Source organism: Montipora capricornis, chromosome 6, assembly GCF_036669925.1.
Source record: "Montipora capricornis isolate CH-2021 chromosome 6, ASM3666992v2, whole genome shotgun sequence".
In the NCBI taxonomy this organism is placed as follows: Eukaryota; Metazoa; Cnidaria; class Anthozoa; order Scleractinia; family Acroporidae; genus Montipora; species Montipora capricornis.
The window spans coordinates 38,354,587-38,373,884 of record NC_090888.1 but is presented as its reverse complement, the minus strand read 5'-3'; the positions used below and the strand labels follow the sequence as shown (position 1 = coordinate 38,373,884).

General features: G+C 39.2%; 1 protein-coding gene across 5 annotated transcripts in view; it reads right to left on the bottom strand.

Moving 5' to 3' along the window:
* LOC138052064 (basement membrane-specific heparan sulfate proteoglycan core protein-like) overlaps positions 1 to 19,298 on the bottom strand; it is a 109,306-nt gene that overhangs the window by 17,304 nt on the left and 72,704 nt on the right. For all 5 annotated transcript variants that reach the window (XR_011132986.1, XR_011132987.1, XM_068898424.1 and 2 more), the window contains exons 29-36: positions 18,224 to 18,496; positions 16,737 to 17,006; positions 14,294 to 14,560; positions 11,875 to 12,150; positions 10,726 to 11,001; positions 9,550 to 9,804; positions 8,750 to 9,010; positions 5,467 to 5,733 (exon numbers count right to left, since the gene is read on the bottom strand). Coding sequence is in view for 3 of the 5 variants with exons in the window: in XM_068898424.1 (XP_068754525.1) it covers positions 5,467 to 5,733; positions 8,750 to 9,010; positions 9,550 to 9,804; positions 10,726 to 11,001; positions 11,875 to 12,150; positions 14,294 to 14,560; positions 16,737 to 17,006; positions 18,224 to 18,496 (2,145 nt within the window). In the remaining 2 variants the exon portion in view is untranslated. The remainder of the gene's footprint in view (positions 1 to 5,466; positions 5,734 to 8,749; positions 9,011 to 9,549; positions 9,805 to 10,725; positions 11,002 to 11,874; positions 12,151 to 14,293; positions 14,561 to 16,736; positions 17,007 to 18,223; positions 18,497 to 19,298) is intronic.

Below are 19,298 nucleotides of genomic sequence, written 5' to 3'. Positions count from 1 at the left end.
GGTGATGGCTAAATGAGTGACCTCCTTGTAGCAAACCACAGTAGAGAGCGCACTCCTCGCAGTGTTAATTGTGCTATAAGAACATCCATCCTTGTACAGTGTATAAAGAAAAATCAATAACATTTTCTACAGCAGCTAAAACGGGAATAACTTCAAACCCGTCAAGTGTCATGTAAGGAGATGCAGTTGTTTTTGTGAAATGGGTGCAGTGTTTCTGCATATAGTGTTGGAGCCTTCCTGAGCAACAATAGAGGAAAATCAATTAACATGGACATGAACCAAGTTTGATTTGTCCAGTTGGGAACAACTAACATGCCACTTGCAAATTGCTTCCTCGCTGTACGTTTTTGGAGGACTCTTTGAATAAAACAGAATGGTGGGAATTCATAAAAAAATGAACTCTTTCAATAAGATGTCAAAGGCAAATTTAATGAATAGACTGCAAAGGCTCCAGGATCAGGTCTACATGAAACATGTTTCTCAACCTGAAAATTACGTCTAGAGGCAAATAGATCGATGTTACGCTAAATTCAAAATAAGTTAATAAGATCCAGGGACATAACAAGGGACTACTCTGTTTCCTTCCATGATAACCAGGCTACTTTATCAGCTTCAGTATTTGATTTTTCAAGAATATGTGTATCTCGGGAGCCAAACTTTGTGCTGGATACACCATTCTCACTTCAACAGCTGTAGTGTTATCAACCATAAGATTAATATGCTCTGTTATCACTGTTACTTGGGTTTCCCCAAGATTATTTACATTCTCATCCCCTGCGAGAGACTTAATTCATCAGTTTTTGTCTGATTTGGCCTCGTTTGAGATGATTATAGACCAATCAAAATTCCCTTTGTTAACTTCCAAAGCTAGGAATTTCTCCATTTGAAGTGTTCGATAATGCAGAGGCCCATACATAACTCCAGGGAAACTGGAAGTCATAACATCCACGGGACGTCTGCTACTTCCCCTCAGGGTTTTAATAGTTGTAGACAAGCATCCTTTAACTTTTGAGTCCCACAATACATAGATTAAGCCAAGCCTAAAAGCGGAATGCCCTGTTTATTTATTCTTACTGACAATTAGAGTGAAAATAAAAGGTTTCGAATTGTCCTCGTTTTGATGTTTCCGGTTGCTGCTTAATTAAATCAGTTTCTTCACGAAGCGATGAGTGCGATATCGGTTTTTCGAGTGAAATTTTTTTTGGAATTCACTAGTTTGGCATGAGTTTTAAAAGAAAACAAGCACACCCTCAGCGAGGGAATGGAAAAGGAAAAAAGCCATTTCAGAGTCAACTGTCAATAGCCAGCGAATAGGAATCAAGCTAAAATTAGAAACCATAAACAAAATTGTCAGTTCACGATTAAAAAAAAGAGTTTTATTGATGTATTTAATTCCAAGTTCAAGTCTCTGAAAACGAGATCATTCACATTTTGATGTATTTAATTGAAACCCGCCAGGTTGGCTTAACGTGGGTTGAGCCTGCAATCCAATCGAAAACCAGTACCTGGTCCGCGGTCAACTTAAAAAAAAAACAGCTGACCTCGGTGAACTCTAAGCTTCAGCCCGCGATATAGTCACGTGATAATGGTCAGCGGATGCCTTGTTTTGACAGGTGTCAATTGAACATAACAAGTTTGTCCAATATCAAAGACGCACTTTGTAAAGTAGCGTGATACTGGTCACATTGGCATACATAGAGGGGTGGACGTACGGACGTACGAGCGGTCGATGACATCATGGCTATAAAATCAAAATATCTCGCATGGATGGGTTACCATATTTTCTTAACTATGGAGCTTCGCTATCAAGTCAGTGTGATGGTAATGTTACTTGAATTGAAGACAAACCTTAGGAATTCAATTTCCTGACTGGGATTAGAACAGATTTTCCTGGATGTACAACAAATCCAAGTCTGTCTAAAAGAAACAATATTTCTACAACATTGTTGATGCATGCATTTTATTCAACCGCTGCAAGCCAAGTATTATCTAGATATGCGATTGAGACATGACATTGTTGCCTTAGGTATGAAAACACAGACTTCAACAATTTGGTAAATTTTCTTGGACATTGTGCAAAGCCATTAGCAAAAACATATGAACTCATACTACTGCCCCATCCACCACAATTTTAGATATGTTTTTTGTAAAATGGGTGTATTGGGATAGAGTAATATGCATCTTTGAGACCAAGGTTGCCATATAACAACCTGGTTTCATAAGGCACACAGGGTTCCATAAAATGTCTTTTTTTTAATAAATGGAGTGTGATCAGTATTCATTCCATTGACTGACTAAAGATTTAAAATCTTGTGATGGGTTCCACCTTTTTTAAAACTGGTAAAGATGGGGAAATATACTCCCCATCTTCATGATCACATGCCACAATAACCTTTTTATGCAGTAGCTTAATGTGATTTCTGAGTCATTCAACAGGCTCTATTTGAACCTCTGAGAGGTTAACATGAATTAAAGCCCTATTCTGACAGGGATAACAATAAAATTCAGTCTTTTGACCAGACACTGTTTTCAGAATATCTGGGTCTGAAGTTTGCTATTGTAAATAATGGTTAGCTGTATTACCTGCACTGAAGGTTTGAATTCTTTCATTCAAATATGTTGACAATAGCACCATGGAATCAAATTCCTGCCTTACCTCAAACACGTCAAATCGTTTTGACAGGGTATTTACGATTTCCGATCCGATGGACCCGTTCTTTTCTTGGAGTAGTTCGGACTGTACTTCCTGAAGTAGTGATTCGTGTAGGGATGGCTCTTCCCTAAAAAGGATTCTCACTGCCCATTCGACAGTTGGGTTGGGGCTTGTAGTTGTGCCCTTTGTTGGTAGCTGAGCTACTCGCTGTACCACTGATCGTATTTGAAGTTGGGTGTAATCCGTCCCCAAATAAGAGCTTGGTGACTGGGACGTGCGACGCACATAACGTGGCATGTTCATGTTCGGTTTTATGGCTTCCCTTTGCTTCTGTGATATTTTAAAACTGATGAGACCCAACGGAGCAATGGCATCTGTATTCATTCTTATAAGTTCTTTGGTGTCAGGGGATTTGCTCTCCCCACGAGCTTTCAACAATACACCTGTTGTTTTTGCACAATTATATGCCACCTTGGTCACGGTGGACTGTAGGGTTGACAGCTTGAGGTGTTTGCCTCGTACGTGTAGCGATATTATCAAGTCGCTTCCAGATCTCAGGATTTACTCTTGGAGATATCAGTTTTTTGCAGTTGCCAAGCCTAAGATAATTTTCAGATGCACTTTTCAGCCGTTCTTCGTTCAGTTTGTTTAACCAGCGAGACTGGATAATTCTTGCAAGACTGTCCGCTATTGCTGAGTCAGTCTTTTCCCCACCATGCATTAGCTCTTGCATCTAGGAAAGGGTCATTTTCACCGAGCTTGTGCTTCTTACTACCGTCGCCTAGCAGTTCTTCAAGATGTGAATTCATGCTTTCATGTTCTCGTTTGGCAGATTCTACCGTTTTGGGGTCCTGCGTTTGCCCTGAACAAATGACGCCTTTGCCGAGGAGCGATTCGCTCATGCCGGCCACCATCCAATCTTCTTCATTCAATCTTCCTGATTCAGGAGTTCCCTCTTTATCTTTCCTCAAAAGGGCGTCTTCTTTGTTTTCCATATAGGCTGCCATACGGTAGAAAATATACGAAAATATCTTCGTAATTCAAGACTTTGTCTTGAAGCTCTGATTGCGCGCGCTCTATCTCACGTGACTTCCTAGTGACGTAGATCAATGACGAAATAGAATTCTCACTGTGCCACTATCATTGGTCTTGCTTACTGCCCTGTTTTCTGAGGCATTATGGAAAATGAAGTTGTTAATAGTAGAATTAATTAGTCCAGGTGACTGAAAAGAAAACGTAATTTGTCACATTCTCTATTAAAAGCCACAGTTGTAGATAATAGAGCATAGGCACGATGTAACATTGTCTTTAACAAAGAGATCTTAGTCATAAGATTGGTGTTACAGTACAACCGGTTTTTGTGAGAAAAAAATTGGGGAAAGATCTTACACCCAAAGAAATCAATCAGTTGTGAACCGGCAATGTGTTGTTTATTGAATTTGATTGCTTAGTCTACGAAATGCTCCTCATTAAGAGTCTCAAGCCTAATTTGAATATTCAGACGGACTCCATACGCGCCAAACTTTTTGCTTAATTTTCGTTGTTTCTTTCTTTCACTATACTGGCTTCTTTTTTCGTATTTATAGATTGCAATTTTCAAATTACTTTGGCGTGATAATGACGTTTTGCTAACGTCGAAACGTCGTCGTTTCTTAAGAAAGTTTTTAGCAAAGTTCTTAGTATTTTTTTAGTATGTTCAGATATGTTTTATCACAGTTTTTATAGTGAAATGTTTTCCAAAATTACTTCTTCTTTATTATGTGTTAAACCATCGAATAAGATGTATGTATCTCACGTCTTCCACCTGGACACTAGACTTAAGTAAATGCTGTGCGTTCTACAAGTCATAAGTCCATACTGAAAACAAGAGCCCGTCTGTCCATCGGCTACACATAACGCGTAACAACTGGGGCAGACCAGACGTAAATTTGGTCCAGATGCATTAGCAGCAACATGCTTCCAAACTTTTCGTTGTTCTGTCACTAAATAGTAAACATTCGTGGCGAAGCTGCTCGCTTGGAATAATTATCACAAAGATATCGTGCCTTTACGTGGGCTTCCATGCAGACAATTTCTTTGGTATTTTTTCCTTTTTGTGGCTAAACAATCACTTTCAAGTCATCAAAAAGAGCTTCCAACAAGATTACAGTAATATGCCCTGGACAACGTGATGAATTTCACTATTTTAGATACACAAATATGGCGGATATGTTGCCGGTAAAATCCGTTCTCAGGTTGAAACCGTTTTTACTTAGGTTAAATTGGTGTTCCTCGTTTTACTTAGGTTGAATTGATTAAACTTTTTTTGGAGCCTAAATTAAGCCTAGGGAAAAATTAGGGTCAGCGGGTTACGATTAGTTGTGGTTATTATACATGGATATCAATTGATTTATTCATGATACAAAAGTAAATAATGAAAAGAACTGTGTTGGGTTGAGCATATTCGTCGTTGCAGTGTAGTGGTGAAGACACAGTGCTATAGATCTGGAGGGTGCGAGTTCGAATATCGGTAAGTGCATTGTACAGTTCTTTGTTCGCTTATTATGTTGCAATGTTGAGACTGAATTAATAAATGTATGAATACAGAAACCGATCAGACGATACCAAAGATTAAGAAGATGTGTTGAGATGCGTAAGACAGAGTTTGAGGAGGGAAGGGGGTTTAAGATCGGTTGAGTGCATAATTCAACCTAGGTAAAAAGCGGATCACGAATTTAGCCTAGGTTGAAACGGATTTTACCTGCAATAATTATGTCATTTACACTGTTGAATCTCAAAAAAAAATGGTCTGGTGAATATTAAAAGAAAAGAACCTTGAACAATGATGACTATCTGAGAGTGCACAGAGCCCACTCTGTTTGTGACTTCACACTTGTACGCTCCACCATGGGAATGCTGAGCATTCCGAATCATCAGGATTCCGTCTTCGGTAGTTACCCCTTGGGGTATTGGACCAACATTGCGAGACCATTGGATCTTGGGTGGGGGGACTCCCTTCCCAATACACTCAAGAGTTAGATTTCCAGCCAAAGAAACAGCCTGAACTGACGTTCCACCTCTTATGGTGAGACTGGGTGGAGCTGAAAACACAAAATTTACGACATTTATATATAAACAATTACTTAAATCGTTGCGTTGACCTTTTCTACCATTAAAAGATAACAAGATCCCGGTGACATGAGCGTATATGGCTCAGATATTGCAAGGAAGATAAAGACCATTAATCCTGTTGAGAGCACCCTTCTTTAAACCCTTCCCCTGGAAGATGAATCACCATCATTAGCTTTCTTCGAGCAGGTTATGTTACTCCAAATGGCCTGTATAACTCGTAGTTGTTCGTTACTGTATCCAGCTCTTTTAATCTGAGTCCTGTGTCCCGGGAGATGAATTCTTGTCAGGTTCACTTCATGAAAAAGATCCTACCAGAGGGCTTTCATAGGAGGACGGACAATGCCCCCAGCGAACCTGGCAAGTTTTTGTGACAGTCGAAAGGATACGCCAGAGATATTACCATAGAAACGCTTAAGCGAGGAGTGACATCTCTCCAAATGATGTTTTGAATACTGCAGAGGGCGTTAGTGTATGTTTCGGATGAAATATATGTTACAGGTCGAAATTAAATTCAGTTCCATTTAATAAATCAAACTAGGTGAATTTAATTAACCTAGGTTATTTATCAACTGCTTGAAAAGGGATTTTCTTTATGGGGTGTGGTTGAAAAAAAGGGGCATGGTTTTTTAGGGGGGTTGAAAACAAAACAAAAAACCAAAAAAATCGCTTTTCCCTCCTCCCACTTTCCTCTCTACTCTCTTCCGTTCTATTCTCACTCTCTTTCTGTCTGTCCGTATCCCTCTTAACCTTCCATCCCCTGATCCATTCATCACACCCACCACTACCTTATGTACCCTTGACCCATTCGATTCCAATGTGTACATGAGAGAAAGAAAACGCTTTGAACTGCACTTACTGAGTCTTGAACAGGGCACCTCTGCCATCCCTTAGTATTGTTTCCTTCGCCGTAACTAACCGCTAAACCACACAGGACTTGGACAAGCAGTCATCATTAATTTTAATAGCAAATACTTTCCTCCTGGTGCAAGAGGGCCCAGACTCTTCTCGGTCATAGTAAATTATGCAAAGGTTTACTCGTGTGCAATGCGTGGCCCTGTACGGTTCGTAAAATGGCTAACACAAGTTGCGTTGATTCAGAGATATTCTACCAAAAATTGGGTGAAGTTAAAGCTTCCAAAAAGACAAAAACAAGCAAAATAACCCTTTTTATTGAGGACAATTAACTTTTACAACGTTGCAGTGACGTGGTTAGAAAGACGTAATGAAGACAGCAAGGACAGAGCAAATCTGACAAGTCAAGACGTGGCAATTTGACATCAAAAGAAAAGGATGGAAACTGGAGGGTGGCAAAATATTATCCAAGAACGGAAAAGAAATTATTCAAAAATATCAACTACACCAAGTTGTTTGGCAAACCCATTCGAATATTGCGCACAAAGGAAAAGACAAGATCGATGGACAAGTATATCAAGTGAAACTACGAATCAGTAGTATCCCAAGAGGTAATACAACTCTTTGTGTCACTCTGCTCGATACACGAAGAACAAAAGTCGATCACCAGCAGGCAAAAACAACCTGTGCTAGCCCCTATTCAAGCACGAGAATTCGTAACACATTTGCAAATGGACCTTAGAAACTTACCATGTACATGTTCATGTCATTGCAAACACAACTGGATTCTCCACATGATTGATCATTTCACAAAATATTCAGAAGAAGAAGAAGAGGAAGAAGAAGACGAAGAAGAAGAAGAACCTAAACGTGCTTGTTATTAATGTGTTATTCACTTATCAAGTCAACAAAGGAGATAAGGACACCTCAACAGGAAAAAGCAAGAAACACACAAAGAAAATACAACAACAAAATGACAACAAGCAAACCCAAGACTATTTCATTCCAAGTCAACAACTTTGTCAAAATGAAAATTAATTAAGTGGACAAAAGTCCATTACAACCAAACACACTTCTCGGTAAAGTAATTGAAAAAGAACATGGATTTATGAAAGTTGTAACCAAATTTGGAATTATTAACACTTGGATTGCATGTGCACCAAACAGACTACAAATTACTGAAGACATGAATGTGTTATTAGACACAACTAAAACAATACGTTTCACTGCCGCATGCAAAAAGCCACTTGACCAGTAACACATGTACAAGAGGTGAAAAACAAGGAAATGACTTCTCATTGTTCAACTACATGCAAGTAATAACTTTGTGGACTACCAGGAAAAAAACTTTGAATTTGATTGTTCAAGTACTTATAACCACAAAGGGGTTTTATACTGAATGATAATTCGTACAAGTAACTGTACATCATTCAATAATCTACCTTCTAAGAAGTCAATTGTCTTTTTCCTACCAAAAACCAGAAAAATAAAACAAAGCAAAGTCACATGAAGGTAATTCTTCAAGTAAACAAGGTTTTGTTTTTCTTCTGCTGTAAGATAAAAAAAGCAGAATTAGTTATCATGCACAGTATGCCTAACCCCGACCTTAATGCTAACCATTTAAAATCAGTGCTTAGACTTAATAACAACCAAAGGCATTTTTACCGACTAACGCATGAAAAACGTACGCTAACTACATCTCGTTACTGATTTACTTACCAATAAATACGTACTTGCTAACAATTGATGGACTTTTTGTTGATTTTTCCTACTTTCAATTCAACCTAGTTTAAAATTAAATTTACCTAGGTTGAAATCATTTCAACCTGAATTTCAAATTTACCTGTAACATATACACCAACCTCTTGCACAGAGATCAAATGCACAGAGTAAATTATCACAACAGAAGTACGTACGAAAGAGAAGTCAGGCTCCAATAATAAGTTCCTGAGTGACTGTGCGGGTTGGTTAGAGGGTTATTGCAAGTTAGGGTCATTAATTCTTGGGTTTTTGTTACTGATACCGTCCGCACTTAGCCCTTCAAGATGCAAATGCTGAATTCCTCTCTGTATAAATACAAGTTCTCCATTAAAACATAGGGAAGTCTTAAGCCCATAGGTCAAAATCACCTACCCTCGACGATCAGATTTACAGATATTGCGGAACCACCAGCTACATTCGAAGCAGTGCAAATGTACTGTCCATCATCTTCGCTAACAAGGCCCGAAAGCTTCAGCGCACCTTGCACAACTGAGTGCCGGTTTGGAATGTCCCCGCCGTCCTTTTTCCACGATATTTCAGGCTCGGGTATGCCGCTTGCATTACACTGGAGACTGACATTGGAATTGGGCAAGGCCACTATGGACTTAGGCCAGACATTTACTCTTGGTGCAGCTGAAAAAAGGGACAAAAAACACTTTAGACACAACGTTGTAGCTACCCTTTGAAGAATTGTAACACCCTTGGACATCCAGGTCTATGTGAACAACGACTGGCGAGAAACGTCGCACACTGTTTTTAATTTCTTAGTAAATTATGTTTGACCGGCCAGTAGGCGTGACCTACTAAACCTGAGGTGTAACTGCTGTAATCTCATAGGTACCTTGAAACTGGACCTGCTTAAGGTCTTAAGTCCAGGAGATATTGAGCAGCGAAGCTATGAAACTCTTTACCGGATCCGATAAGGAACATTAAAGTTTTACAAAATATTCAGACAACAATTGAAATCCATAGATCCATAGATTTAAATAATTTTATATTTTATGATATGTATTTTTTTTTAAATTTTATACTAATTACGTTATTACAGTGGCGTACCTGAAAATTAGTTGTACAACTAAGTGTACTGACCACTTTAAATAGTCTTAAGTGTTAAACATAACATTAAGTGTCCGAAACGACGTCAGCTGGATTTAGAGTATTCAATTGCTTACCAAACACTCTGACACGTGCGAAACCCTCACTGGAGCCTGCGGCATTGCTAGAATTACAGCGGTACTTTCCAGCATGCTTTACCTCTGCCTTTTCAATGAGCAATGTCCCTGTTTTGTTATTACGTTGAATAGGGATACTACCATTTATCTTTGACCACGTGACAGGAAGTGCTGGATTAACAACGCAATCAAGACTGAAGGAATTTCCTTCATTTACAGAAATTTGTGACGGAGTGACATCAACTTTAGGTGGCTCTAAGGAAAAGTAAAGAGAAGGAGAATGTACCTACGTTACGCATGACAACACAAGGGAAGTATGTTCCCATGGGGATCCTAATGTTCGATCACTTGAATGTCTAATGACAACTATCCTATGATCAATGAATAGCCCTTTTTACGGTGAGTTTTTCTCATTTGCATTACAATGTAATCTAGCATGTATGTGAGGCAATTTCGGGCAATTTTGTAGTTTTAACCCGAAATTGCCTCGCACCCACGTTAGATTACATTGTAATGCAAATGAGAAAAACTAACCGTGAAAAGGGCTATTTGCAAATTGTTAAAAACACTTGTTCGACGTTTAGTTTTTGTTATACTGGCATGGTTCTATTTCTGATTTGACGTCAAAAAACTGTTTAGAAAGGCAAAACTTCCCGAAAATGTACTGAAGGAAATGGCATGTTTTGACCCTGGTAAATTAGTGAAGAGATGTATGTTTCGATTATGACTCAGGGATGCTGGAACTCAGTCCTGGAGAAAGAGTGCCTCAAGTCTTCTATTCGAAAGTTAATTTCATACCGGAAGGAGAGGCAATTACTGAAGTTAAGTCAGGAATTGACCCTTACATCTCACAGCTGAGATGAGACTGAAAGTTCAGGTAACTATCCGGTCTAACTTGTACGGTGAATAGATTTCTCTATGCAACTACTCTTCTGAGTACATGTGCGTTTCAAAATTAATTTGCGAAGGTTTGACTGCCGTAGATTAGCGTAGTGACTCAATTGGCATGGGGAAAGCGTATTCAATGACAAATTTCTCTAACGACTGGCTCGTCTGTTTGCTCCAGCAAAAAAGAGTTGTGTGTGGCACTTAAAGATTTTTGCTACTGGGTCCTAGACAAAGTTAAAAGAATAGAATAACAAGCTTAGTTATAAAATTGGTAAAGAACATGCTCACCAATAACCACAAGCTGAGCGCTAAAGCTGCCTTTTCCTTCACTGTTAACAGCTGTGCATATATAAGTTCCTGCATCATCTGAGCCCACAGAGGCTATGGTCAGCAGTCCATCTTGAATAAGTGCATCATCAGGGAGATTAGAGCCCAGTCTTTCCCATATAATATTTGGCTTTGGTATGCCGGAGGCGTTGCACCAAAATCGAACCTTTTCTCCCTCGATTATTGCCCGAAAAGAAGGTTCTACAACGATTTCAGGAGGCTCGTTTGGCACAAAAACTAAAAAGAAACCGTCAGAACGATCATGTATTATTGAATCCCTTACCACACATTATTCTCAATGCAGTGTGAGATTAGTAATCGATCAAAAAACAATCATCTTAACATCGACCTTACTGCTGTTTCCCCCTTCTTATTGCAGAGAGCAATCCGATTTACTTTTAAACTGAGTCTGACAAGCAATAGCCCGTAGATAAAGGTAAGTTCATGCGATTGATGTTCTTCTCAAAATTCGAATTTATCTTTTAATACAGCAAGGAAGATTTTCTTGTAACAGGTTCAGCGCCAAACGAGGTAAAATCATGGACACCTGTAAACTGAATCCGAGTTCCGTATCATCGCCATGCAACCAGCTCGCTATGAATAGCTGAATTTTTCGCAAAATTCATTTTTCGAATCCGCACGATCTATACCCAGGAAATCTTCGAAAATCTTCACTAAAGTTTCTCTTTTAATAAATTCGCTTTTGTAACTACGCTCCCACCAATAAAATTGCCTCGCGACCCAATATGAAAACCTTTCACAACCTGCAATCCTTAGATTCGCTCTGACGAACGGCTGGTAATACCAAAAGGTTGGTAACGTGTTGTGGACATTACATGCCTTGAAGCAGTTACTTTTTTTGGTATAAGTCCGTTAGCTTTAACCCTGAGATGAGTGTATTCAAAACTTATCAAAACTCAAAGAACTCGGTTTTGAAGGAGTTCAATTATTCAGAAAAGGAGTTTAAACGATTTTTATACCCACTTTATACGCGAGTTTAAAGCATTTTTTACTTCAAACAAACTAACAAGGACTAAATATTGGTATTAATTAAAGCGCGATTAAGTTGTCAAGTGGTCTTAGTGCTTTTAAACTTGCAAAATAACTTACCAATCAACTCTATGCTTTCTTGAATGACTCCTACACGGTTTTGCGCTTGACAGGTATAATTACCCTGATCATTCAATCTGGTATCTTTAATAACCAGTCTTAACACTCCATGGCCACTTTCGGTTACATTAAGATTACTTGCAGATCGTTGTTGCTTTGGAGTAATCCAATTAACAGCTGGTGAAGGGTCCCCTGTGGCTGCGCATTCCAGTGTAACAGAGCTACCTGATGTCACGACAACAGGGCTGGATGGACTTACAATAACCTTGGGTTCGCCTTTTAACACAAAAATCAAGAGAAAAAGGTAAGAGTAAACAATTATTGTCTACGAAGGAGTAATTAAGAGACTCTTTAAATCAGTTCACATTCAGGTTTTGGCCTGATAGTCGAGCGGTGTAATATAGCTTTTTAAGCACTTCAGCAACAGTTGGACTCACAGTATCAATAACGCGCAAATGAGGAAGTGTCCACGATTCGAAGGTTGAAACATATCAGTTAATAGAAACGACTCTGCCAAATCTTCGAGGTTCTCGAGTAATCGGGAGAAGGTGAAGATTGAAAGCAACCCTGATCAGTGATTTACTGTACAATTAGCAGCGTTGTTCCGAAATATAGTCTTCAGCACGTATCAGTTTTTAAGGAATTAACGGTGTAACAGGAGGAATAATTATAACAACAACAACAACTCAATTAAGTCTTCTCCATTGGCTATACAAGTGTCCCACTTAAAGCGGAGGATTAAAGGCCCACGTTCACCCTAAATGCATTGCGTGCCGTGGAACAATTTTCATGAATGAAAATCCAGCCAAAGCTGAAATTCATCCAATTAGATTGCTACGATAAGCGATGCGAAACAGCCGAAAAGCCTGTCCGTTGAAGAAAGGCCTTTCAAATAGGTTCACATCGGTTCATTTTTCGGTACTCCAAAACTGATTCCTTCCCTCTGGGTCATTTTTGCTTGTAGTTTCTTATGCCATTTTCTGTACTGACTAATTCCATTTTAAATAATCCTTCTTAGGATTACACACCCAGACGATTGTACTTCACTTAATAAAGATCTATATTTACATATGGAGAGACGTAATGTACAACGGCGACTTAAATGAGTGCGCCACTAAACACAAGAAAATGAATGCTAATAGTCAATTATTATTCGTTTATCGCTGTTATTGCCAACCTATACATGGCGAATTCTGAATAACGAGCAACAGCTACTTCACCCTACAAGTCAAGGATCTGGAAACGATATGTAGACGACACTTTAGCGGTCTTGGATCGCGGAAGCGTCAATAGCTTCCAACAGCATCTTAAGAACCAACAGCCTTCGATCCGTTTAACCCAGCTGGAGACAGAAATCAGTAGTTTCAAGAGAACCATAGGGAAGTCTCACCACCGGCATATACAGAAAGCCCACTCTCAAGAAACCGACCATCATGGCTCAAACGTTTGATCGAGTTCAAGTCTACTGCAGTCTTTCCTTATGTCATAGGTCTGTCCGAGCAACTTCGTCGCTGCCTACAACAACAAGGAATGCACGCCGTTTTCAAGTCAGAGACTTCACTGCGCTCATAGTTAGTGCGGCCGAAAGATGCTGTTGACCGGGCTGTGAATGAGACAATGTTTACACCGGCGAGACTGGAAGACCTGTGCAAGAATGAATCAAGGAGCATTACAGAGACTTCCGGTTCGCTTGGACACAGACCTCCGCCGAAGGTTTATCGGTCGTGATCCTCATTCGTACACACGCAGGATTAAAGAGGTGATCACATAAGACTTCACCCCAAAAACATCAACAGGGACAGTACAATAAAAATTCCGGAAGCATGGATGCCCACGACCAAGAAACATAACAACAGGAGAGCCGAGGGAACGTTTTCAATCCACTGAGAGAACACATCTTTTAGATGCACCTATTACAGTGGAGCGTAATTCTTCATAGGGACACGTATTCTGTCGACCTTGTCGTCTGAAAAAGACATGCCGTCGAAACGTCACGATCGACATCTGAAGTGACTACATCGTGAGACAAACGATTAATACTTCAATATTAGCGAACAAACCACGACTAATAACAACCTATTTTAGAAAATAAATGTCTATTCGTACGGGTGCTCATACTTTTGTATTCTGTTCCCTGCAAGTCTACTAAAAGAAATATTCAAATCTCATATTGAACACTGCTCAATATATATCGGTTCCAAAATAATGTGAGGACATTAAGCAATCTAACAAGTTCGCGGAAACGTTCATTTCTTAACTTAACTTAATAAGATCCAGCTGTTATTGTTACAGTTAGGTAGTCATGCTAAGCATGCTCAATTCCAAACAGAGCTCCCATCGGCAAAACAAAATAGAACTCGTTTGAAATTGCATAGGCATCGACCAACTTAAAATTACTTTCCGAACAGTACAATCTTACCTTGTACAATAAGAAAAGCGTCAGCTTCTGTTGATCCGAGTGCATTTGTTGCTTTACAAATGTATCTCCCTTGACTGTCACCCGAGACTTCAGAAATCTTCAACACGCCATCGTTGCTGTTTTCGACAGGTTTATTTTCCTCTCGTTCCCAGGCCACTGCCGGCGGTGGATAGCCCGCCTTTACCACGCATCTGAAAACAGCAGTATCTCCTCCGGTTACTGTTAGTATCCTTTCTGGCATGATGTCTATTTTAGGCATGACTCTCTCTGAATAATCAAAGGGAACGTATAGGATCCATGTAAAAATTGTGATTTTCCAAAGCAAGGTTTACGATTTTGGCCGCCAAAATGTTTGAGAACGGATGAGGAACGACAGGTTCCCTTCTACTTTACGTTAAATTGAGGACCAGTAGGCATTAGGGTCCAAGAAATATATTTTTTAAACAGGTTTTTAGAGATCATGCCTTCCCCCTTCTAAGTTTTTGTTTTCTTTTTTCCTCAAACCCATCAAATAAGAACGCCTCACAGAATGAATGATGCCAATAAATTGTTCACTTCATGAGTAGAGAAAGCGTTTGGATGCAACTAAACAGATTATCTAACCCAGTGGATTTCGATCAAAGAAGAAGTAAAAGGTTTTTGGCACTCAAGAGTACTTGACACGCTAGTTTTCGTGATTCTTTGACGTCTTGTATAACTTTAACTCGCTGGATAAGATAATTTGGAGGTTTTTCGTGGCGGAGCCTCATCAATAAATGTTATATCACCACTCAAAAAGTGGTATACAGCATGTTGGCATCCAGCTTAAAATGAGTGAGGGACAAATCAAGGGGTGGTGATAACTCGAAAATACAAGGGGCACGATCATCATCATTGTGTAATAGCCGATCGTAGTCTAGTTTCCAATGAAGCAAAAGCGTTGAAAGCAACAAAACTATTTCTTCACTGGCATTAATAAGAGAAAGCATAGGGGCGAGAAAGAGATTTCACCTCTTCTTACACAAGTATATTTATATCCTAGTCTTGTGTTTACAACTGTCAAGCATACACTGCACTTGTTTCTGTGCAATGTCGATCCGCACTAGATTTCCTTTCAAGCAAAGTGTGCTACCGTACATCTCACTTTCTCCTCCTTACCTGTTCAGCAGACTTCAGTCTCAATGTGAAGCAAAACGTTCAGCAGAGATAACAATGAAAAGATGAATTATTGCTACATCCTAATAGTGCTATTTTCGCAATATTTTGCTTCAAATTAAGACCAACTAAATAATATTTTTATTTCAAAAACTGACTAAAATAAATTTGCTTCCGAGTGAGTTTCGCTCTAAGGGAAAGGCAGTTATCTAGGTTTATTTCATGAGAGAGAAAATCAAGATAGCAAAGAATCACAAAAATAGCGTGATCTAGCCTCCTTAGAGCTTACCTAATTAAATCAACGGTAGTCGTGAAGGAACTCTTGAAGATGGCAATTATTCTACGTTATGAAGGTGATTTCAATTCAAACAGCCATTCACAGGTAGCAAATGTGAAGTGAGTACAGCGAGTTCTTTGCTTCCTTCGTTTCATGTCACAGACATCGCAAGATTCGTGATGAGAAGGGCGAAAACCTCCCACTTATATATCTACATTGTAGTTATGTTATAACTTATATATATCTGCCTGTGGACAATTCCCCAACAATTAACCGAGAAATTGCCAATCAAAGTTCTCACCACATAGGCAACAAGCACTAGCCGTATAATAAATCAGAACAATCTATATCGAATGTTGTTACTCCAAGAGTTCTTCTACTAACAAAAACTAATCAAGAAAGAGGCATTAGGGTTTAAAAGAAATGAACGAGAGATGAAAAATCGCATATGCGCATTCATGACACACTGAACTTCAAATTAAAATGTACACAAAATATTTATTTCAATTCTAAAACCCGATTATTCATGACGACTCTGGAAACATTGTGATAAAACATGACCGTACAACTGACAGCTTTATTGCTCTTTGTGTAAGTGACAAATGACTATATTTTCATTTGAAGAAAAATGGGATTAGTGCACAATGCTATATCATGGTGTTTTGATCTAATGAAAACTAGGCCATGGTATATCATGGTCATTGATTTCCATACAGTGTAAGCAGGCTAGGTCATGCTATCTTACGTGATTCTTTCCAGTATGAACTACACTCCAACTTTATAACTAATCGAGATTATATTATGAGTTCTCTGCGCTGACGAACATCCCAGGAAAACATGGCTCCGTAGAACGCCTCATTAACCAATAGAAATTTCTTTCAGGATAATAGATGCAAGTATTTGCAATGCCTTATAGATTTGATATTGAAATATAAATGACCTCTCCACGTGGTTTAGCAGTGGGTGATTCTCCAAACCGTCTGACGTAATGGGTCCATTCCATTCCCAGTGGATTTCAGCTTTATTACTCACTTCTCACAGTCACCATCCCTGTGGCCTGTTTAACCCCTTTCTTGTTCTGTGCAACACACACGTACATTCCCTCGTCATCTCTAGTTACTTCCTGTATCCGTAATAACGTTCCCTCGACGACATGATTGCCTGTAAGGATGCTTCCAACTTTATTCCATTGTATTGTAGGGTAAGGATCTCCTGTCACCTGACATAAGAGCACAGTGGATTCACCTTCATCAACAGTTTGGTTGGCTGGTGTGACAATTGCTGTGGGAGCCACTGATGTATCTGAAATCAAAGGAGAACGGTGCAGAAGTCGTGGATACATTGCTTAAAAAATGGGAGTTCTGTGCGATCAGTTGCTTTCTGATTTTGTTAGGAAGTAATGACTGAATTATATCGATTTGAATTCAACTAAGTGAGTTACAAATTAGCATATCTTGAAAAAATCGATATTGGTCGTTGACTTATCGATTACTTTACATCCCGAGTCAGTGGCAAATTTGCCAACTTCTTTGCTTATTCTTATGTTCGATTGAGAATATGATAGCAGGGAATGGGTTGAAGTTTTATGGTACTTCCTCGTCGAATCACTTCGTTACCGGAAACACGCATTATTGCATTGATGATGACAATGATATGATTTAATTTGATTACATTTCCAAGTAATAGGCCTTTTGCAACCAGTGATCACTTGGTACAAAAACCGCTACACTGGAGATCAAATTGCACACTGGGACATCGAAAAAAAAAAGAATATCTAAATTAAGTTGCTTTGTTTAGATGTCTAGGTGCGCAATTTGCTCTCCAGTGTGGCGGCTTTTGCACCACGTGATCGCCAGCTGCAAAGGGCCCATTAAGAATAAAAATCAGCGACAGTAGGTTTTAATGATGTTTCGATGACTCACTCATCATTTCAAATTCGTGAAACTTGAGTCGGATCTAATCATATAGTTGAATTCTTGTGAAAAACGTGTTACATACCATAAAAAGAAATGCAATGTCCATTGAATGTACAGAGTGTCAGGTAAGTAGTTTTGCCTTGATTAAGTCAGATTAAGCATCGCAGATTATGTTGGTTATACAGACCTACACTTCTTTCAACGCATTGGTGAATTCAAGTATTCTGCTATTGGAAAACACTTGCGTGACGCACACAGTAAGAGGGAAAAAGATCTTCAAGATCAATTCACCGTTCTTAAGAAATGCCGTGGGACGCTGGAATGCCTAATTTATGAAATGCTTTTTTTATCATCAAAGGCAAGTTGAATTGAATTTCTTTTTAATGGTATGCAACACGTTTTTCGCAAGAATTTTACTATATAACGAGACCAGACTCTGGTTTCACGAATTTGAAAATGATGAGTGACTCATCGAAACGCCATTCTAACCTACCATCGCTGACTTTTGTTCTTAATTGTTTATCTAAAACCGCCGTTATTACAATTTCCAAGTACATATCTAAAAAGGAAACTGATTAGGTCTTTGAAGAATTTTCTCCTTACCGCTTTCGACGTTCAGAGTAACCAGGGACGCTTTAGCTCCGAATGAATTAGCCGCAGTGCAAACGTAATCACCTTCGTCTTCAGACTTTGTTGGGAATATGCGTAACACGCCATTTACGGACGAAGAGCTCTGAGGAAACTGCCCATTCTCGCGAGACCAGCGTGTTGTTGGAGTTGGCTCCCCACGAGCGGTACATTCAAACAAGGCCTCCTCACCTTCTGTGACCGTAAGTGAACTGGGAGATACTGAAATAACAGGAACACTGCCGGCAGCTAGAAAAGGAAGAAAGAAATCAGGATGAACGTGATACTTAAGAATTCACTGCACTGACCACTTTATGAGAAAGTCTGCAAGTAAAGTTTCCCAAGATATGTTTCTGTAAAAATCTATAGCGCGATAAACTGAATAAGTATACAACCTATTTCTTGTTTGCATTGCAGTTCCCCTGAATTTTTTGTTACCTTTTTGCAGTATAATGGTGACGTTTAGAATTAACCATTATCAGGGACAGCACACTACTCGCAATACAATGATTTATGTACTGAAAACACAGTAAGTATTGCTTTCCCGTCAGGTAATCAAAATACCCACATTCGTGGGTGCTCTAAAATTCTAAACGCCCAATTCTGTTTCACAAAGTCTTCGATGTTGACAAGTTGTTAATTAACACTGCTTATGGGTTGTTGGAAAGAAAGGTCTAAAACAGCCCCAATGAAAGACCGCCGTATATTTAGAGGAAGGTTTGACATTAATAAGTAACTAAAAACTTTATGTAATGAGGGTAGCACCTTATAGTGTTACAAAATTAATAAACTTGTAGCTCTCAATGTAAATTAAAACCACACCACAACACCGGGAGCTCCATGCCCTAGTCCTTTTCGAATGGTGTGTGGGATCTTTAACGTCCCACAGAGTTTATGAACAACGGTTGTGAGAAAGGGCCTGCGGTTTATAGTCCTTACCCGAAAAGACTTAAAATTCTAACCATTTGTGGGTGTAATTACAAGGGCACCACTTTCTCCTCAGTTATAAAGACCCGACGTGTTGGTCTGGCCAGAGTCGAGCACGCTAGCA